The 21,656-nt window shown below is 33.1% G+C and overlaps 4 protein-coding genes and 1 non-coding gene across 6 annotated transcripts; 1 reads left to right on the top strand and 4 right to left on the bottom strand.

Moving 5' to 3' along the window:
• Nucleotides 1–93: 93 nt before the first annotated feature.
• LOC102667643 (mavicyanin) lies at nucleotides 94–1,585 on the bottom strand. The gene is made up of 2 exons (XM_006579660.4): nucleotides 1,121–1,585; nucleotides 94–730 (listed from the first exon to the last, which is right to left on the bottom strand). Exons 1-2 carry the CDS (start codon nucleotides 1,311–1,313, stop codon nucleotides 378–380), a joined length of 546 nt encoding a protein of 181 aa, XP_006579723.1. The 5' UTR covers nucleotides 1,314–1,585; the 3' UTR covers nucleotides 94–377.
• A 292-nt stretch (nucleotides 1,586–1,877) lies between these two features.
• Nucleotides 1,878–4,217, bottom strand: LOC100799407 (piriformospora indica-insensitive protein 2). The gene is made up of 2 exons (XM_006579661.4): nucleotides 3,413–4,217; nucleotides 1,878–3,173 (listed from the first exon to the last, which is right to left on the bottom strand). Exons 1-2 carry the CDS (start codon nucleotides 3,623–3,625, stop codon nucleotides 1,953–1,955), a joined length of 1,434 nt encoding a protein of 477 aa, XP_006579724.1. The 5' UTR covers nucleotides 3,626–4,217; the 3' UTR covers nucleotides 1,878–1,952.
• Nucleotides 4,218–9,267: 5,050 nt separating this feature from the next.
• Nucleotides 9,268–9,376, bottom strand: MIR1509B (microRNA MIR1509b). Its single transcript, NR_048659.1, has one exon. It is a non-coding gene; the product is annotated as a microRNA MIR1509b (primary transcript).
• A 2,801-nt stretch (nucleotides 9,377–12,177) lies between these two features.
• Nucleotides 12,178–18,331, top strand: LOC100799942 (uncharacterized). 2 transcript variants are annotated; one of them, XM_003525594.5, is made up of 8 exons: nucleotides 12,178–12,559; nucleotides 12,883–13,099; nucleotides 14,052–14,175; nucleotides 14,255–14,592; nucleotides 15,946–16,716; nucleotides 16,901–17,036; nucleotides 17,233–17,432; nucleotides 17,925–18,331. In XM_003525594.5, the coding sequence occupies exons 1-8, from the start codon at nucleotides 12,480–12,482 to the stop codon at nucleotides 18,015–18,017; spliced, it is 1,959 nt and encodes a 652-aa protein (XP_003525642.1). In that variant the 5' UTR covers nucleotides 12,178–12,479; the 3' UTR covers nucleotides 18,018–18,331. The 2 variants fall into 2 exon arrangements, with proteins under 2 accessions (XP_003525642.1, XP_006579725.1); XM_006579662.4 differs by having other exon boundaries at nucleotides 12,498–12,633.
• Nucleotides 18,332–18,374: 43 nt separating this feature from the next.
• On the bottom strand, nucleotides 18,375–19,957 carry CYP47 (peptidyl-prolyl cis-trans isomerase CYP47). Its single transcript, XM_003525595.5, has 2 exons — nucleotides 18,691–19,957; nucleotides 18,375–18,517 (listed from the first exon to the last, which is right to left on the bottom strand). The coding sequence occupies exons 1-2, from the start codon at nucleotides 19,749–19,751 to the stop codon at nucleotides 18,415–18,417; spliced, it is 1,164 nt and encodes a 387-aa protein (XP_003525643.1). The 5' UTR covers nucleotides 19,752–19,957; the 3' UTR covers nucleotides 18,375–18,414.
• Between the last annotated feature and the right edge of the window lie 1,699 nt (nucleotides 19,958–21,656).

Below are 21,656 nucleotides of genomic sequence, written 5' to 3'. Positions count from 1 at the left end.
TGAAAATGGTAACTTAATTTTAGTTTATTGACCATAACATTAAAAATATTTTACGCGTTTCAAAGAGCGAGTTTTATTCACGCTCCGGGTCACAAAATGGCCTCATGGTGATTTCTTTTATTGAAACCACACTCAATATAATAGTATCATCTATTCATTATCAGAAAGAAACATGATTTTCAATAAAATAAAATAAAAATCACTTTGACTCAGGAAAAATCAGTAGTTCAATCTAACCACCATAATAACATTACCTAATAATGAAGTCCAACCATGACACATGACCAAAACAACAAATAAACTGCTACTTAAATCTCCAACAACAAAACACCCATGACACTCATAAACCTAGCTAAGACTCTAATCACTCACAAGAATCAAGCATAAAGCTGAAGGACGAAGGTTGACAAAACAAAAAGTGTGGATGTTGTTATTATACTCATAGGAATCATTTCAGCAACTCCATTTTTTTTATGTGGTGGTTTTTGTGCATCCTCATTTGCAGATTGAGGTGGGGGTGCTGCTGGCTCCACATCCAAAACCTTGATGATCATCCGCTGCCCTCTGTCACAGTGACCACTCACCCCACTAATGAAGTAGAACAAGCCTGGCCGGTCAAACTTGAAGACTGTGTCACCATTGTTAGAGAAAAAGAGGGGACGAGAGGCTTTGCATTTTTCATACTCTTCTTCCGTCACCACCATAACCGAGTCTCTCTCGTACTTGAACACTATAACAATCACAAAAGTTAAACAAAAAAAAATGTCTTCATGTTATGTTCTTGCTTCTTTCAAGATATTTGAATGGAAAATAATGCATGAACTCCTATGTGTTACTAAACGCTCGAAAAAAGAGAGAAGTATAGATATAAGAGAAAAAGGGTTATATGTAAAATATTTAAAAATCATATTAGTGGTGATTTGTAATTAAATAACTTCATTAAATCTATATATAATAGGTGATATGATGTAATAAGACAAAAGAAAGATAAAGAGAAATAAAAAGTATTAATTAAGTGTATACACTTTATTAGTGTCATGTACCATTACTATTTTTGAATGCATAGAAAATGAAATGGTTATGTGTAATATAAGGATACTTGTTAAGAAGTGGTACTTACGAAGAGTGTCATTAACTTTGAATCTGTTTTGGGATGCCCACTGATTGTACATTTGATCATCGTCCTTTGGCTTTGGAACAACCCAACCATCGTGACCTCCAACTTCAAACTCAGAGCAATTGACAAGGGAGTCACCACATGAAAGAATCAAGCAAAGGAAAAGTGGGCTTGAGGCTTTGTAGGGAATAGCCATATTTGGATTTTTAGATGCTCTAGTGTATGTAGTGTTGTGTGTTTTCTTGTTGCGAAAGAGTGGAAGTGTGCTTTGGGAGAAGATGGGGTTGGTTACGTTGGACTTAAAAAGAGACCTGAAGTTGAAAATGAAGTTTGTTAACGAGGAAGAGGGAGAGGATTGAGGAGCACGTTTTGGGGGTCGTGGGTGGGCTTTGCTAACTGAGTGTAATAGTGGTCTTTGACTTGGTCTTAACTGTTTTTAGAGCTCAGGTTGTTGAATGATATTAGCTGATTAGGTAATGAGATTTAAGGTTTATTTTTCTGTTTTCTCTAAATTAATTCTAAAAGTTATTCAACCTTGGAAAAATAGCAAACAAAATAAAGGGTCAACGAAAATGAAAATAGATTTTTTTTTTTAGGTAATGAAATAGCTACTTGCATAAGAAAAGAAAAACTGTATTCAAAGAAGATCCTCTGTTTATTTGAGGGAGGATGGGTAACAAGCACGGAAATGCATGTACTTTTTTTTTGTCATCATAATGCATTTAATAGGATTTAGAAGTTATAAATTTGTTTAGCAATAGATGACAAAAGTGTTAATTGTGATTACTTCTCTGGGGTAAATACATGTGGTGCTTTCAGATTTCTCTGAGATGAACTAAAATAACATATCCCACAGGAAAACATAAAGAACTCCATTTACAGTGAAAAGACACCAAAGTCCATAATAAAAGCCTGAACCTCCCAAAGAGGCCACTACAAAGGAATCCTCGTAATTCCCCTCACTCATCTTAACAGTTGAAACCCCTTCAGATATTGTGATGTTCTTCTGCACACAAGGTTTTACTCCATAAGGCATTTCGTGCGTCGTTGGTTTGGCCATGCAACAGAGATTTGTATTATTCCAAGCTGCAAAACGCATTCCCATTTTCATGTAAAACCTCTCTGAGAACTCAAGTCTCCCTGTCAAGTTGTTTCCATTTACATGGAGAGCTGTAAGACATGGCAGTTTTTCCAAACTTCTAGAGAGACTTCCACAAAGGTCGTTGTTGCTGAGGTCCAGAAACCTAAGCCTTTTCATTTTTGCCATGGACTTTGGGACACTTCCTTCCAAACCTATGTTGGAAAGGTCCAATGCTTCTAAGTTTTGGAAATTTTCCCACTTAACCCCCAAGAGATCACCCCCTATAGGGTTGTTGGACAGAACCAAATGCTTTAAGGAAACAAGTTCTTTGATTGTCCTAACCAACCCACCTCTAAGTTTGTTATGACTTATATCAAGTAAAGTAAGATTCTTTAGCCTTCCTAGCTCCCTTGGCAACTCTCCCTCAAGCATGTTGTTACTAAAATCAAGCTTTAGAAGTGAATCCAAAAGTCCAAGTGTTGATGGAAAAACTCCTGATAGATTGTTCCTGCTTGCATCAAATATTAAAAGCTCAGAAAGCCTTCCATAGTTGGCTGGAACCTCACCTTCCAAATTATTTCCTGCAAGGACTAGTTGCCTCAACTTGACCAAATTTCCAATACTTAGTGGTAGTTCACCACTTAGCCCATTTTCTAGAAGTAGAAGTGATTGAAGATTCTTGAGGCTGCCAATTGCTGGTGGGATGGTGCCAACAAGACCAGGGTTTGATCTAAGTGTTAAAGACTCCAAACTGTGTGAGAACTTGTCCCACTTTGAAAGAGGGAGTTTAACAGGATTTTTGGTAGGAGAATGGAAGCAAGTGGACAGTGAGAGGACTTTTAGGTGCTTGAGGTTGAATAGTTGTTGAGGGAATTGAGCCTCATGGCTGCACACGAGAGAGTTGTCAAAAACTGGTCCAAAGTTTACAGTGCTTACATACCAGAAGCCATCATCATATTGCTCACAGGAAACTCCCTGCACATTATCCACAATAAAAGGTTTAAAGTTGTCAGAGACTCTGAATAGAAACTATATGAAATGCAACAAGCATTGCAGTGAAAAAACACAACCTTTGTTTTCCTTTGTAACAGTTTAGAATCAAGATAGTACTGTTCCATTAAAGTCGGTAGTGTTCAGACAGAAAAGGGAATCAGAGGTAATTAAAAACATTATATGATTGATCTTTTTTGCTTTGAAAGTTAAGGATTTCAAACCTGTACAGGAGTCCACCCACAAGGATCTGGATAAAGATATGAACCGTTCCACCACTTTCCAACAAACCCTTGAATAACAGAGTAAATGGCTTCCTTCTCTTTGTTCTTCATTGGTGAAAATGAAGAGTCTTGGCCCTTACAAAGAAAAGACAAAACGAGGAACACAAAGCAAAGAACATAGTGGCACTTGCATGATAAAAACCTTATAGCCATTCTAAGTATCAAAGGCAGAAAATGTTACTCAGGAAAATATATAGTTTCAAGGAGCAGATTAGGCAAAACTCATCGTACTATGACATGCAAGAAAAAAAAAAGGATCAGTAATAGAGTGTTAACTAAAACGTTCAGTGCCAAGAGCAATAGAGGATTAAGGGTCTAAAACGAAGCCTGCATATTTCTGTTTCACGAGAAAGAAAAGGAAATAAAAGTAATAATACCAATAGTGGACTGAAAATGAGACTATAAAATGGAAAGAGAAGCATGAGTGGGGGATGCAATTAAGAGGTTTCTAGCTAAGAAGTTCAGCTGTTCAGCCTATATAGTGCACATGCATGTGCTTTTCTGTTATGAAAGGCCAACTAATCATGGATTATAATAATTTCCTTCTGCTATTTTAACCAGACTGAGTATAGTACCTTCACATTTATTGCCTAAGTGACGCAATCAAAGAATTTAAATATTTATAAACATTTTTTTTAATGTTTAAGCATCCAAAATAAACTTGTTAAATAAATGTGAGAGATGCTACGTGGTGAATGATTGTATTAGTAGATTTAATGTTGCATGACTCGGAAAAGAAATCAAATATTGTGTGATTACGGAATCATATTGTAGGCAAAATCTACAAGCACTTTGCATGAGATGTTTACATATAGAAAGAAAAAGGAAAATGAAATCAACGGAAATAAGGACTAGTCTGGTTGAGAATTGATTATGCAATTATTTATAAGGTACAGTAGAGGCAGAAAACAGAATATTAGTGTGGGGTAAGGTTTGACTGTTTGAGGTTGGGGACCCTGTATATAACTTCTGAAATACTCACATCAGTCACATGCACATTATTTATACCAACTACAGCAATCGTCTATTATTGAGTGCTAATTTTATGAAGTATTATGATAAGTGGTTAAACATTTTATTAGCAACGAAAAGTATTTTTAATGGTGCAATTCACTAGAGTTGCTTATCCATATTTTGCCTTGATTTTTATGTCTTGCAACGTTATACATATATTTCTCAATAGTCGATTCGCACTTTATCCAACTTCAGCAACTCTTTATTCTAATGTGTAATTCTAAAAGGTTCATCAAATAAGTATTACAACTAACAAATCACCCCACATTTGACCATTCGTTTTTGTGTGAAATTTTACTTTTCTTTTCTTTTTTATTCAGCAACTAAACATTTATTACTAAACTGCCCATCAATGAATACTTATGTACCTCACTGATGTGACTGAAGTATTAAACTTATGAGGATATTTTTTTATATCATTGAGAAAATAATGAGAATATTATAACAGATATTATCAAATAAAAATAATAATGATGAATACTTGGTGAGTTCATTCCTAAAATAAATAGTAAAGCTATAGTTGTTTAAGTTTTAATAAATTAAAATCATAATATATTTTGAATTAAATTAAAGTCTTTTTTTCATTTAGAAAATTACATGCTTAGAAGCAAAATTTCGTAAATTAAAGGGTCAGTGACCTTACTGAGTACGGAGAGCTATAAAATGGAAATGGTTCTGTAAGTGATGTTGCAATTTGCAAATACAAGTTTGGACCACCCTATGGCATAGGAAAGGGCTAAAACAGAAACTGAGTACTTACTGCATCAGCATGCACCTGCTAGCCAGCTCACAGTCACCGTCCAAAGTCCTTTTCAAGCTCCCTTCATCCAAGACTAGGAATAAGGCTTCTCCCTCGCCATCAGTTTTCATATCAAAAGATCGGTTTCAGAGGCACATGTAAAAGGGTATGGCCTTTTTTAATGAAAAAAGCTCTTGTTGAAAAAAAAATACTAACTAGTGTAGGGGCTTTGGGAGAACAAAAAAAATGCTAAATGTGATTAACAATATGTTGTTAAGGTAATAGAGAAATTGAGAAAAGTGTACACCCAATGTAAAAAAAGAGTCTTGTTATCGAAATTTCCTTTTATCATATCAGTTGACATTTATTTAAATTTAACATTTTCTTTTCCTCCCATCACACAACTCTGACAATATTATTTATTTGAGAGTAAAAAAGAGAAAATAATTGGGAAATGTAGTGTACTCTTTGTTTAGATATTTCAGTGTTATGATACAAAGAACAAGAAATTGATAAATATAATTAATGGTATGTAACAAATAGAGAGATAGAGAAGATTGCACAATAAATTGTTATATTTTTTAATAGAAAAAAAAATGACTGAGCAATGTAATTTATTCTTTATGATAAAGTGATTTAAAGATATTAATTAAGGAACTTAAAACATAAATATTTTTATTAAAAGACAAAAAATATTTTATTCATGATCTTTCTTATGATTTACACAATATTTTTTTTTTAATTTGCCTTAAGAATGCAATATCCATTCTTTATTTAAGCGGCTAGTGAAACTAAAGAAGACGAGACACTTGAGAAAACAGTTATTGCTTGAATATTGCCAAACATTTTACAATGTAATTTATACATAATCTTTTGAACACACACATCAAACTTCATTGATGCTGGCAAATGACGACTATACTTAATTGTCTAGCAAGTAGGAGTATGTTCACTTGCCAGCATTGCCATCATTATCATTTATCACAGAACAACCATTATCTACTTAAAAAACTAACGATTATTATCTTTTTATAATAAAGCAAATTACACTAATACTTCCTTCAATTCTCGATATTGCATATGATTCCATGTTTTTTTTTCAATGTTTACAGCAATTCTCCTTATGTTGAATGCTATATTTGCCAGAAGCTAGAATCAAAAACACATTTAGAAGGGAACCAAAAGGAAAATTTCGTGTCAAGTGTAGAACATAGAAGTTACAAAACAGAAATTGATTAAATCCAGATGTGGAGTGTACGTGCATAAAGATCTCTTGTTGGCCTGATTAATGGCGTCGGTTAATAGTGGATAATTCACTGTACCTGCCATTCAAATCAAATTCACTAGTCACCTTACAGCACTTCATGGCTTCTACAAATCCTAAGTACAGTACAAATCAAAGAGAGCTAGTGCACTTCCAATATATACATTGTCCTCCATGGATCCAGATGTATTTTACATTCTATTTGTGCTCAAATTGATTTGTAATTATCCTACTTTCTCAAAAAAAAAAAAATTAATTAATTAGTGAAGAAGAAGTTATAGGATTAATGTTATTTGATTGTGCAAATCAAATACTCCCTTAACTCCTTTTACATTGAATTCGAGAGCTTTTACATAGGAAACTCAGATATTGCAAGAGCCCCAAAATAACTAAAACTCAGTGTAGGCTTGTAGTTGTAGCTGAAAATTAAGTTGGTGAACTTTGATATACCATTGAGAGTCCACACATGTCATGCAAGGAGGAAATACAGTACAAGTAACAGGATAGTGAGACACATAAATAGCACTCACTGATTTGTGAATTCAACACATTCATCTTTTGCAGAAGATTTTAATGGGTTATTCGTGCTTTAATTGCTTTAAGATATTTCAGTTAATTTCTTTCTAAATAGGTTCTAATTTCGTGTAATCAATAGACAATAATAATAAGCCACGGCAAAATTTATGTACTAGTAGTATATTTGAGGGGGTATCAACAGTATATTCCTATGCACTTATCCAGTTCTTTTCAAAACAAAATGAACTTGGTTTTATTTAGGCATCAAAAAGTCATCTGCCACTAGTAACAACCAATTTATTAACAGGGGAATGATATTGCAATAGAATTGAAGAATGAACAATGAATCTTCAATAATTCATTTCCAGAGACTAAAATCCCTTTCAGCAACACCTGAGCTTGTAAACATTACAGTGACTCTAGCTGAATACATGCATTTTTATAAATAAAAAAACTGACACTCGACCAATTTGTTATTTTCTAATTAACCATAAAACACCCTAAAGAACACAACTTTAAGAATCACAATCTTTTCGTGTATAAATTTTTTATGATGATCTGCATTTGGCTACACAGAACCTTCTGCAACGAAGTCACCATCACTGGGAGGATGAGGATGGTTCCAGCCCTTGCCTGAATCAATGATATGTGAAATAAGATGTCTACGCATAGCAGTAATGAGGGGAAAACAAAACTTCAGGAACAGATACAAGTAAATTAGAACTAATGCTTTTCACAATATGGTTTTATCATAGTCTTGAGTTCCTGCTTCAATACTCAAATTGTACCAAATGATTTGAAATAACTAACAAATCAGATACACATCCTTCTTTTGAAAAGCAAACAAAAACTGGAATAAAAAATAACTGCTTTTCGTAATGCTTATCTAAGAATCATTTCCCTAACCAAAAATACATTATAAATATAATATGAGTTAATTTGATAGTCAATTTTAATTAATAAATGAGTATAATTTTTTTTTTATTATTATTTTTAAGAAAATAATAAAAAAATTAATATGTTTGTAATTTTTTATTGACAAAATTCAAAAGAAAAATATTGTATTTTAAAAAAAAAATTGATACAAAAACTATAAAAAAAAAATCTTAAAAAATTTGAAAGAATTGGACAATTGACAATTCTTTCATCCTTAATTATTACAAATCATTCAGGCCTTTTTTTCATTTCTTTCATCCTTAATTATGACTAATCATTCAGGCCTTTCTTTCATTCTTAGAATCCAGTAGATGAAGGTAAAAAAAAAAGTTTCATCAACATTGAATTATTGTTTATATTTCTTGTTATTTTTTTTTTGCATTATTCTAAATTTGACACTTAAAAACTTTTTATTTCTTTCTTTTTATTGCTTAATAATTAAATTTACAAGTCTATGTAGATTCACAGTTGAATTTTTATTTTAATCTTTACTACTTATAATAAAATTAGTACATTTTATCTTTTTAATCCCTAAAATTTAAAAATAATATTGTTAGTTCCTATAATTTACATAAAAATATTTTTTTTGTCCCCTATAATTTCCTGTAACAAAACTATAAAAATAAAAAGATCACTTTTAAAATTACAGAAATTAAAAAAAATTAAATTGAAAAAAAAATTCAAATTTTAAAAACTAAAAAAATAAAAATGATAAAATTATAAGAATTAAACGAGTAATTTAACCCAAAAAAAAATATGTTTAACTCATCATTCTTTAAATTTTTCTAATAAATAAAAAGATACAAAATCAAGAAATTCTAATTGTAGGCGAGTTTGAGATTAGAAAGGACTACCCGAAACAAAACACGTAAACAAAATGACAATGTGTGAGATTAAACCCCACACGAGTTTCAAATTTCAAAGAACTACCCTATTTGAATCTGTGTAAACAAGAAATTTGTTTGTAATAAATAGAAGGAAAAAAAAAGACAATTTAGAAATTGGAGATTAAATCTTAGGCGAGATTCAGAATAAAAAACTTCCCCGAATCGAATGTGTAAACCCTAAACAGAGAACAACAATTTGTCTCCAGTTACAAGTAACCGAAATAAAACGAAAAGTAAAAAGAAACTGAAGTGGATCCCCGATCAAGGACCTCCAGCGAGTTTCAAACACTAAAACAAAACAAAAAAACATTAATTATAGTTTATGCGCAACAAACTAAAATCAAATGAACATAGCAACAACATTAGATCGGAATACAGAACAACGAAAAGGGAGAAAGAGAAATTATTATTGTAAAGCCAACGTATAACCTATGATCCAGCACATATCTTTAACCAAGGAAACACAGTGGAGAAGGAAAACCCGGAAATCTGAAGCCACTTTCTCTCCTTCACACTCAACCGTGATTTCCTTGATTAAAAAGATGCAGTAAATCAAAACACCAGATACTTGTTTGCAACTACACTACAAGTGGTTAACTTGTATTTATATGGGTAGAAATTAGGGTTTAGTTTCATGCTCTCTCCTGCGCTTGGGAGTTGTTATTCCAACCCTCACAATTGTTATTTTCACCGCCCACGTACAGTAGGTAATTTTTTTATTTATTTCCAAAATAATGTCTTTTTCACCAAAGCGTATTTCCCCTCTACAACACATCCAACCAAATCATGTTCCATTGTTAAAAAATCTCATCCCGAGAAGAATCATGACTTTATTGTATGTTTTGATCTATTCTTTAATGTCTTGATTATTGGGCCTAATGGGATTACTCCCATGTACTTATATCTGGCCCACTAACCTTATTGATTATAGAGTAAAACCTTATAATATGCAGAACACTTAGTTTCTTATACCCTATTGTTGTTACTATTAACCTATTTTGGGGGGATGTTATACATAACATACTTGACAAGCCTTTCAACAATTGATAACTTGTACTTTCAAAACAATGATAGTAAAAAATTAGATAAAAGGAATCTAAAAAAAACCTAAAAAATTAAAATCATATTCATACTTGGCTAAACTAATTTAAACAACCCAATGAGACGTCTAAAAAATTAGAAAATGTCAAAGCCAATTTAATAAATTTTGAAGGGAGGTTAATATGTACCTCTAGAAACATAAGAAAAACAAGAAGGCAAACAAAGTAAATATATGTGTTCGAATTTTTTATTTAAAAAAATCTTGATCATTTTTTTTCATTATAGACCGTTTTTTTTTTCATTATAGCAACGAACTCTTTGTGCATTGTGAAAGTCATGAATTTGAACTGTTATTTTAGTTTAGGCACATGGAAGGCAGTATGGTGCTTTAAGTAACATGTGAGAGTTTTTGTTGTCCTTAATTAATTGAGATTAGTGAAAGATATAACTTGATTGACGATTTACAATTTTAGGGATTATCTTAACATTTTAATATTTTTTAGAGGCTAAACTGCCTTCACGCTGCAACTTCAACGATTAAAATGGTGATTCACTCCTTATACACCTTTTCCCTATTTTATATTTTTTTTCTCATAATATTCTCGTTTCTTTCTTGTCCCCTATAAACATTTTTTTATTATAAAAATCATCTTCGCTTTCGAAATTTTGGGAAACACTAATCTTATTTTCCCATTAATATTCTTTTTCACGTAGTTTCTTCCCTTTCTGACATCATAGATAGTTTTTATTACCCCTTTCATTTCATTATTCGCATTTAGGCACGACGATAAGCATTCCATATATATATATATATTTTTTACTTTTTAGGTTATTCCATAAATTAAATGCCGAAATGTACTTAATACATTCTAGAAACTAATGTTTGGAATATTGATATGGTACTTAATATGATTTTTTATTATTTGTGAAAAAGTTTAAGAATATTACAAAGATATTATGGTCAAACCTTAATAGGTGAATGATCATCGAAGACATTAGCACTTGACATTTGTACAAAAGACATTGTACATAACACGAAGTGGGAGTGGGGAAGGTCTTTTATGTGGAGAAAGATGACTTCTTACACTACCTGAGTTTTTCTTTTAGTATTACTTGTTCTAAGTGTACACAATATTTGTATTGACTCTCTCCCCGTTATTCAACCATTTGTGTTGACTCAATATTTATGTTGACTTTTTTTCAATATTATTATTTGGGCAATATTATTACAATTCTTAAAATATCACTATAATTCTCGAAGTACTTAAATATTCTTATATGTTCTTAAAATTAAGCTCTAAAATCCAATATAATACATTTCGGAATATAAAAACATTCAACAAACATATTCTATAAATTTGTTTTTGAAACACTACCAATATTGTTTTGGAAATTAAATTTCAATGCTTTCCCAAATTCTCAACAATAAATTTTAAAACTAAATTATGGAGCATGTACCAATTAACAAAAGTAAATTCTAAAAATTAGTTTGTAATTTTTTTATATATAAAAACACAGAAATGTACAAAGTAATAGTCGTCAGTAAATAATGGTTAAATAAGATAAAGGTTCACGCTATTTATATTCCTATTTTGCTTTTTCACAACCTCGTTTTTTAGAGGGCGTTTACTTGTAATTTTGTTTTTATTTTTATTTTATTTTCTATTTTCATTTTTTAATTACAAAATTATTACATGGTTTTCATTTTGTTTCCTATTTTTAAAGTTTTGTACACGAAACACTAAAAATAACTTTTTTTTGTTTTCTCTATTTCCTTTACAAGTCTTTGAAAATAGAAAACAAATTGGAACGTATAAAAAAAGAAAACAAATTGAAAATAATGTGACAGTTTTATAATTAAAAAGTAAAAATATTAAATGAAAATAGAAAATAAAATTGTAAGTAAATGCCCCCTTATATTCCCAAAAATATCTTCTTCTTTTTTCTTTCACCGTAAACTCACTTTTTTTAAAATAAAAAACCATACAAAAACCCATATTCATAATGTAGTTATGTATAATACATTATGAAAATTAGTTTTTCATAATGTAATTTTTTTATACATTACGAAAATTAGTCTCCATAAATTACCTTACAAAAAATAATTTTCATAATGTAAAATTTTACCTTTAAAATATTTTTTCTGTAATATATTAGAATATGACTACATTATAATGATTATATAAACTAATATCCTTAAAAAAAATTATTCAGAAAAAAAGTGTGTAGAGCATGGGCCTACGATAAAAGGAGTAGAGCCCAGCTCAACCCAATTTAACAGGCCTGCCCTATTCGTCCGACGCGAATCCAACGTTTCTGATACATACATCAGTTCCTGCTAAATGCTACTAATTGCTAAAGGCTAAAGCAAAGGCACAATCCAAACAGGGCCTTAAATTTGACGCAGGAAGGCGAGTCCGGAAATCACCGTACTTTAGGCAAACGCAACTGAAACAGACAGAACGCACTCGATGCGAAACTGAAACGGGCGTTTGCGTTTGCGTTTGCGTTTGCGTTTGCATTGTTGTTGCTGTTGCTGTTGCTGCTGTTCCTATCTGTTGCTCTGAAATCTGAATTCAAGAAATAAAAAATAAAATAAAATAGCATAACATGGCCCAGGATTCTGAGAAGAGATTCCATTCCATCATGGACAAGCTCTTCCATCCTCCCAAACCCCCTTCAGCCTCCAGGTTCTCTCTTCGATCTTGTTCTCCGTTTGCAATCCATGAAATTTGATAACAACACGATGGGAATCACGTTAAGCGTATATATCTATCTTCATTAGAATAACATTGCGTAACCGTATTTTGCTAAATTGTAGTTACTGCTTATTAGTGTTGCTTCTTGCTAGTTTTGTTAATTTGTTTGCTCTGGAGTTAGATTTAAAGTGTTTGGCGTGTGTGCTTGTTTGTCATGCACTCACAATTGGCTTTATTCTTGGTTTTTGTAACTTTTCATTTTGTAGGAAATAGGGATTAGAAATAACTAATAACTAATGTGTTTGTGTTTGTAGTTCATCTGGAGTGCAGTTACCAGGGAGTAGTAAGAAACGTCCTTACCAGTCAGGGATAATGGAGTTGAATTGGAGAGGTGACGTTGCTGAGGGACAGCAGTCCTCCTCAGCTGCGACCATGGCACTGCAGGGATCGCTCTGCCGACCGTGGGATCGTGGTGATTTTATGAGGAGATTAGCCACATTCAAATCTATGTCATGGTTTGCTAAACCAAAGGTTATTTCTTTCTGTCCACTGGTATATTGTATCCTTTTCCTTACTGATAAGGGTTTGTTTGGGAGTGGGGTTTTGTAGTGAAACACGAGGTTATGGAAATAAATTAAAAAGATCATGACTTTGACTTTATGTTAATCTATCATTTTGCTTCTTTTATTTTAAAATATCATCAAGTTTGATGGTATATATTGAAAATGAAAAATTTTCCCTCCCGTCCCTGTCAAAATCTAGCTCCTAAACACACCCTTAGTGAATCCATGCTTGTGCCTTTATTACTGTATACCAAAATTTTAGTGTCATGGTTATAATTCAACACTTTTAGTACATGTGTGTGGGCACGTGCGTGTTGCTAAAAACATAAGAGACAGATACACAATAATAAACTGGAAACAATGTTCGAGGAAGACAAAGAATAGAGTGAACCTTTTATTGATTAATAAGAATACCCTGCATTTGGTTAATGGAGTGTTTTGCTCCATTAACAAACTATCCGGGGATTTTTGATAAGGAACACTTTGTGGTAATGAAGCAAGAACACGTGATGCCTTATACGATTTGTTAATCCTTTTATTTATACATAAGCTATTGCTGAAGGGTGAAAAACTAAATTCTATTTGGCTTTTTGCTATTTTATTTTATTTTATTTTAGAATGACACTAGTTCTGTTGAAGTAAAAACTTATTCTTCTTTGACAATATCTGGCAAGGAATATAGCATCTCCTTTGGTAAAGAAAGCTTCTTGCCTCATGGTCTACTGCCGACCATGAGGCAAGAAGCTTTCTTCTTTGACACTAGTTCTGTTGAAGTAAAAACTTATCCTTCGTCAATAATGATTCAGCTGTCTAATTAATAAACTTTGGTCTACTGCCGACCTCCTTTTGCCACCTTTCCCCACTCTGTTTCCCTCAAATTTCACGGCATATCATTTGATTTCTGATACTTACATATACAGGTAGTTAGTGCTGTAAATTGTGCTAGTAGAGGTTGGATCAATGTGGATATTGACACCATATCTTGTGAAGCATGTGGGGCACGTCTTCTTTTCTCTACTCCAGCATCTTGGAATCAGCAACAGGGTATGTTGTTCTCAGTGATTATACTGTTCACAGAAACATTCAATTATATGAATTTTCTAATTAGATGTCTTCTATTCAGTGGAGAAGGCAGCATTGGTCTTTAGCTTAAAGTTGGATAATGGACATAAATTACTTTGCCCATGGATTGATAATGCCTGCGATGAAACACTGGCACGATTTCCTCCTGCAACTCCTCCAGTATTAGTTGACAATTTCAGAGAACACTGTTTTGCTCTCTTGCAACTATCAGCTCTTCCACGTATTTCGCCTTCAGCAATAGACTACATGCAAAGCCAAAGCACACTTCTGGAAGACTTTCTTGGACAATCTTTAATGCTGGAATATGGAAATGGATCTGCTGAAAATTCTGGGATTGGGGATGTTAGTAGTCAGGAGGAACTGAAATTGTATTATCAGGTAATAACTGATTTTCTAGTAAGTTTAAAATTCTTATTTTCTGTATCAGTATGGCAACATTTTCTTCAGTTATTGATATGTGACCTGGAATCTCTATATTGATCTTGTTTTACGATCATTATTTTTACTGCTGAATGAACATGACTCTTGTTTGGCATGTAGAATTTGTCCATTGTAATTTTCTATGTTTGCTTGCTGTCTTATTGCATTTCAATAACATTCTTAGGAGATTCTTCATGTCTTTTTTGGCCTTAGCGGCTACTTTATTGGTTGATGCTTGCCAAAAATGAATCTGTCTTGAGCTACTATTGATTTGCAAATGAATTAGAACTTAGAAGCAAGGTTGCCAAACTCATGAGTATGCAAACTTATGGAGGGTCTATAGACTTGTAAACTCATATTAAAAGAAAACCTATTTCTGGGGGCATTTTCCCTAGTTTTGTTAGTCGGTGTTGTAGTAATGTTGGTTGAGGACCTTGACCCACCAATTTCCGATATTTTGTAAAATGTGGAGTAACAATACTATACAATATACTTAAGTGCATGCAAAATCCAGACAAACAATTTCAGAGTTAAAACAGAACCCACAAATTGCAGCTGTTACTACTGGGTCATGCTGTTTTGGAGATTAGACACAACACGTAAGTCACACGATGGAGTATACTCTATACTTTTTGCACACAACAGGGTTTTTTTTTTATCAAGTGGTACCTTGTGCTTGCACACAAGAAATTGGTACCTTGTTTGGTGCAATTCATTGGAGTTGTTAGTGGCAGATCATACACTGCCATACAGTCCTTTCAGGTTGATGCAAACTCATTCGAGGCTCGTTGCACTTTGCAAATCAGTCAGGCTGGTTGGAGGCTACATCAATTGTCATAGGTCTGGGTCTTTTGTGGAGGCTTAGTTGCAGAAGAATGAAAAAATGGAGATGGAGTGCTGTCATTTTGGCTTTGTGTGCAGTTGTGCTCAAATTCACAATTTTGACCAAGTCTGACTGAGTTTGCTCAATTTCATCAAGTCTAAATAAAAATGATTGTGTGCGAGTTAACACATTTTTCACTTCTTAAAAGTCAATTCATGAGTTTGATAACCATGATTAAGGTGAAAACTTGGCTGATGTTTGTATGTGTCTTCTCCAAATATTTGTTCTTCACTTTTCAGCACAAATAACGGTTTATCGTCAATTTTTTTTCTTCGCTAAATGGCTAAATGCATTTGATGAATGTACTTATATCAATAGATTTTCATTATCTCTCCCTTTTTACCCCTCAGGACATATTGGTGTATACATTAGCATTTCTTTGTTCTCCTCTTTTAAATAATGATTAAGGGTGCTTTTAATTTTTGCAGGCTCAAAAGCTTATAAGTTTATGCGGTTGGAAACTACGTCCTCTACCTTATGTAGTTGATTGGAAGGATATGTCAGATCAGTCTCTTAATAATACAACTAATCTAGTTGTCCATTCTGCTGGAACCAATGAACATTTGAAAACAGATGAAAGTTCCAAGGATTCTATCGGGGAACAAATGGATCCCAATTCTGCAGTATTAGATTGCTCCCTATGTGGAGCCACTATTGGATTGTGGGCATTCTGTACAGTTCCGCGACCCGTGGAGTCAATCAGATTAGTTGGATATGCTGAAGTGAACGGTGAAAATGCTGATCTTGAAAATAGGCAGGGTGTAAATAATACCATGCCTGATGTTGCAAATTCATCAAAGGATACTTCTTCAAGTCTAAATATGACAATTGCAGGGGGTCCTCCCCCAACAAAGCAAAACTTTAAAGCAATAATATCTCTGCCTATTATTGGTCAGAATTTAAGGGCTCGCCTTTCTTATGATTCTGATTTTAGGGATCATGTTTTTGTTGACAGAGGTGGTATTCAATCAGATTTACAGGAGAAAACTGATAATATTGTTAATGCTTTTATTGGACAACTTGTTCCTGTGTCATCTGAAATCAGGGAGATATCAAATTTTGAAACTGGCTCTCAATCTAGTCTTCATGATTCAGATGTTTTAGCGGGACAATCATCTGCTCTTAAGGATAAGATGCCTGTACACACAGATGCTGATAAATTGAATAGTTCAGCAGCAGGATATCCTAGTAGTTCTCAGGTTAGAGATTTTTTATTTGTCAAATGGATAGACATAAATAAAATAATCAGAGAAAAAAATTGCGGCCTAGTTATTATTGTGTTTGGTTATCATAAATTAGTAACACTAACAAAATGCTTGATCATAAGTAGTCTTGCTATGACTTGTTTGGAAGTGCACATTAACTAAAGATATTGTTGCACAGAAAGACTCTACAGAAGGTGAAGCACCTTCGGTTTCACACAAGACTTTGGATGGCCAAGTTGGTAGTCTTGAAAATTATGGGGTCAAAGACAGAGAAGAGAATCCTATTAGCAGGGACAATGTACTTTATAGTTTAGGTAAGCACTATGTTATGGTTCATTGATAAATCATTAACATTGAATGTTTGAATGTGAATTAGAGTATGACTTACATTCTGATTGGCAGTTGTATCATTATCTGTTTTAGCATGACAATGTGTAGTTCACTTCTCATTATGACTTAAATTATAAGAGAAATGGAAGGTTTTTGAATCTTCTTCCCTTTGCTTTCCAGGGAAGTTGAAGAATCCCCCAGTGTCCGATAAAGCAATGGAATTTGATCCAATCAGGCAGCATAGACATTTCTGCCCCTGGATTGCATCAATAAATGATGGGGAACCTGGGTGGAAGCAAACATTATCTGCTCTGTATCATCAGAAAAATCATTTGCCACATTCGCCAAATAGATCTCCATCATCTATGCCCATTGTTAAGGTATTTCTTGCAGATATTATTACTCTTATTTAATCATTGGATGGTTATTATATAGCATAGAAAATGGGTGGATACTGGATAACATCATGGGCAGGAGTGCTTGGAGTGCCCCTGCCTTATTTTTATAACATGCAATCCGTTCATTGACAAAACTATGATTGGTACTTGGACAAAAACCAAAACCCTAAATATATGGGATTAAATTATTCAACAAGACCCCAAGGTTAGCATGTCACTCAAATTAGTCTTTTCTATAATCATGCAGAAGTGAGAATAAATGATTATACTATTGATAGAAAAGACAGAAAGCCTGATATTCTGAAATTATAGTCTTTCATATTGTCTCAATTTTATCATGATATGTTTGCCAACTCTGGTAGTTGCATCAAACTGTTCCTTTCAAGGTCTGTGAACATCTGCATATGCCTAATTGATTGTGGAATATTTACCAAGGGATGTTCAGTGTCTTACATATAGCATGTTTATGTGCAGGTGGATGATCCTGTAGGTTCCATTAGAAAGCTTTTCATGTCTCCACCAACAAAAAGATTAAAGTCCACTCATATTACAGGCCAAAATACATAACCTCTTGAACCCAGGGGATATGATGGGTCCCTAATCAAAGAACACTTCCCCTTCCTCCAGCTAGATGTTGTGTATACTGTCTTTTTTCGCGGCATATTATTCTATTTAAAAACCTTGTAATTGTTGTATCAAAGGTTTAATTGCTTTTTTACTGAAGATACATGGGGTTCAATCCTGCTCCTAACAAAAGCAAGTAATTTGTTGCACCTTGATACCTGTGATTGACGATTACTTTGCCATCTGGAACCCAGCTGTAATATTTTTTTCCTCATTTGTAATACAAATGGTAGACGTTACATAGGGTCGAATGACAATGGAGATTGTTATGAATGTGATATATGTTCTCTAATACGTACACAGGAAATCAACTAGAAAAGGGAGTGAATACGATTTTGTGTTACTCCATTAAACCGCAGTTTGTAACAATGACCTTTGAATAAGGGCGGTTGAATCCTCTTTCTGCTACAACAGCTCTCTTGTCTCCTATTAGCTTTGCCACCCTGTAATTTCAGTATAATTAGCAATATATCAAAGGTACACGTTCAACTGTAAATAGCAGCAGACATATTGGGTAGAAAACAAAGACAACGTGCCTCAAGATCTCAGAATTTCAAATAAATCATACACGATTTCTATAAATAAAATGGCATAAAGTACTGTCTGTTCTACTCACCTAAAGTATGGAGATCCTGTATTCTCTTGTACAGTTTTAACCAGACCGATCCTCTGCACAACCTCCATCCCTCCTATTACTCTTCCAATTACCAGAGTGGATGCATCCAGTTCTGGTGAATCCTTTGTAGCTATGACAAATTCTGTCCCATTGGGATCAGTTCCTACTTCTTCTTGATCAATCTCCAGCTTCCCTTGTTTTGCAATCAGCTTCAACTTTGGAGGCGGTTTTGATGGGTTTCTCACAATAATCCCTACACTTCCAGCCACGTTTTTAGTCCCAGGACATCTCTCATACTCCCTCTCCCATTCCTCAACAAGTCTACCAGCTCCCAAGTTGCTACCTGTCTTCGAAGCAAGTTCAACATCCACCCCATAGGATCTCAGGCCGCCATGTTGGACGTAATTGGGCATTATTTTGACAAACTCCTTTCTTCTGTAGCTAATGCCAGCAGCTCCGCTTGCAATCTTACTAAACCTGTCAACTCCTGCAGGAACATCATCTCCATAGAGCCCTATAGTAATGCGACCAACAGGTTCGCCGTCAATAGATACGTCTAAGAATGCTTGTTTGGTAGGTTTTCTTTCAGTGCAGCTGGGAGTGGTAGCCACATTCTCTTCTGGTTTATCACTACCTGTGTTAGCAACATCTTCTGCTAAAGTCAGATTCTCTTCTGGTTGATCACTGTTCCTTGTGTTACCAACATCATCTTCTGCCAAAGTCAAATCCTCTTCTGGTTGATCACTGCTGCTTATGTTAGCAGCATCTTCTTCAGCAAAAGCCAGATTCTCTTCTAGTTGATCAATGTTACTTGTGTTACCAACGTCTTCTTCTGCTCTTGCTCTGGATCCATCCACTGCCTGAGAACCCAAGAGTAGTAGCAAGCAAGAGTTGCTAAAGATTGTGAGCTCTCTACGTGAGAATCTGCATTGCTGTTTGAGGATTGGAAAAGATGGAGAAGTGGGTATTAATTGGAATGGAGAAAGTGATGATGCTGCCGTGCGAGTTGGAGGATTGAATGGCTGAGCGGAATATCGCAATACTCTTGGGTTTTGCAGCATTTCTGCGTTGTGGTACTTGGCACTATTTGGGGATTGGTTTATGTTAGTGTCTGCATCGGCTGCTCCGTTTCATGTATAGGGAGATCATGAGATTTAGAAAAGAAAACGAAATAAGCAAGAACAATAGATACTTAGGAGGTTTTCATGGATAAGAAATATGTTGTATGGCAGCCATTTATTTGTTTCATTTCATGTCATAATTTTAGGTACACTAATTTTCGTGGTTCCCTTTAGATATTGAGAAACAAATATGCGGAGGAGGTCCCGAAAATATAGTAATAATATACACACATTTGCTCCAGCTTTTCGCTTCGCAGTCATTGTGTCATTTAGGTTTAATTACTCTTTCTAAAACTTCAATATGCCTGGTTTAACTTTTTCTATAATTATTTTACCACCTTTTTTTTTTTACTTCTTTTACACACCATTAATCATTTTCATGTGCAGAAAATAATGTATAAAGATTTTATTGGAAATATCACGAAACCTCCTCACATGGAAATATTTTATTGGAAAACTAGCATTTTAACTCCTGCAGTTCAGTCATTTAATTATATAAATTTAAAACACTTTATTATATTTTTTAATGAACCAAAAATTAATATAAAAATAACATTTGATTTATTTAAATTTCAAGATAATAGTATAATTATAATTATTACTATTATTATTGTGATATTTTTAAAATAATAAGATTTGTTACCACTTAAAATAAAATAGGATTTAATTTAATTTTTAAATTGATTATATACTAGTAATAACAATGATTGATACTAGTGGAATAAAGATACTTTGTGCACACAAATTTTCTTTTGATATAATTAGGAGATATTTAGTATTTTTATTTGACATTTAATTAATTTTTTCTCTCACTAGATAATTCAATTTTAAAGGTAAAGTAATATCTTTAGTGGTGATTTCATTTCTAAATTGAGAATTGAACCTCAATCATCTTTGGAGAAACACAAGAAACATCAGCTAACAAATCTAATGAAATAAAAGCAAGCGCAACATCATATTGAAATTAACTAGTTGAAACTAACGTTGTATTTGTCAATGGTGACTATGAGGCGATGGACGACAATGGAAGTTTGTTCAGTGGCTTGGTAGAGCTGATTTGTGAGGGATTTAATTGGGGTAGAGGTGGATTCCACATTTGAAATTTGTCATTGGTAAAGGTATGTAGTGTATATTTATGTTTTTACCCTTCTTTTTTTACTAATAAAACTTATTCGTATTGGATAAAAATACTTGTATATTGATAAGAGTATATTAGTATTTTGCAATAAATTTATCATTTTATTTTCACCTATTTCTTTTAAACTTAACAAATTGAAAATCTCACTTTATTTTTATGCTATTTCTCTTTTATTTAATTATTTATTTTCTATTTTCATCCATTTTATTTCTCTCCTCACAACTAAACATAATGTTAATGTAGGAAGATTGCTTATAGAATTAGTTGAGGAAAAAAAAAACGTGTAAGCAAATATGGAGATCAAATCAGGTTATGAGTTCTATTTATTGTTATGAATAATTTAATTCAAATATAAAAATAATATGTTCATAATAAAAAAATAATTTTAGAAAATATAAATCTCGAAAAACTAATTCTGCTCGTGTGAAACTTACAATGTGACGAGAAGATAATATAAAATGTTGAGTTAATTTTTCTTTACTGCAAATGCTGACTTAATTAAAAAAGTAAGTAAATTATATTGATACTTTTGAAATTTCGTAAGATTTATACAAACTTTCCTCTCTTTTTTATCCCTACACTTTACACTGTCACCCCTTAACTGTATAACGTTAACAAAATAGAGGGATAGTATTATTTACTTAAAAAGAGTGTTAGGTTCACCATCTAAAATAAACAATACTTAATTAGAAATAGATAAAAATTCA

This window comes from Glycine max, chromosome 5, assembly GCF_000004515.6.
Source record: "Glycine max cultivar Williams 82 chromosome 5, Glycine_max_v4.0, whole genome shotgun sequence".
Lineage (NCBI taxonomy): Eukaryota > Viridiplantae > Streptophyta > Magnoliopsida > Fabales > Fabaceae > Glycine > Glycine max.
This window is presented reverse-complemented; position numbering and strand designations above follow the sequence as displayed.

What these genes read in the sequence shown, in the direction of transcription:
- LOC100799407 (XM_006579661.4), bottom strand. Translation starts at nt 3,625, where the DNA reads ATGGCTATAAGGTTTTTATCATGCAAGTGCCACTATGTTCTTTGCTTT. An exon ending in GTGGGTGGACTCCTGTACAG is followed by an intron (nt 3,174 to 3,412) that starts GTTTGAAATCCT and finishes GATAATGTGCAG; the next exon opens with GGAGTTTCCTGTGAGCAATA.
- LOC102667643 (XM_006579660.4), bottom strand. Translation starts at nt 1,313, where the DNA reads ATGGCTATTCCCTACAAAGCCTCAAGCCCACTTTTCCTTTGCTTGATT. An exon ending in CAAAGTTAATGACACTCTTC is followed by an intron (nt 731 to 1,120) that starts GTAAGTACCACT and finishes TGATTGTTATAG; the next exon opens with TGTTCAAGTACGAGAGAGAC.
- CYP47 (XM_003525595.5), bottom strand. Translation starts at nt 19,751, where the DNA reads ATGCTGCAAAACCCAAGAGTATTGCGATATTCCGCTCAGCCATTCAAT. An exon ending in ACAGGATCTCCATACTTTAG is followed by an intron (nt 18,518 to 18,690) that starts GTGAGTAGAACA and finishes CTGAAATTACAG; the next exon opens with GGTGGCAAAGCTAATAGGAG.
- LOC100799942 (XM_003525594.5), top strand. Translation starts at nt 12,480, where the DNA reads ATGGCCCAGGATTCTGAGAAGAGATTCCATTCCATCATGGACAAGCTC. An exon ending in ATCTTGGAATCAGCAACAGG is followed by an intron (nt 14,176 to 14,254) that starts GTATGTTGTTCT and finishes TCTTCTATTCAG; the next exon opens with TGGAGAAGGCAGCATTGGTC. An exon ending in CATCTATGCCCATTGTTAAG is followed by an intron (nt 17,433 to 17,924) that starts GTATTTCTTGCA and finishes GTTTATGTGCAG; the next exon opens with GTGGATGATCCTGTAGGTTC.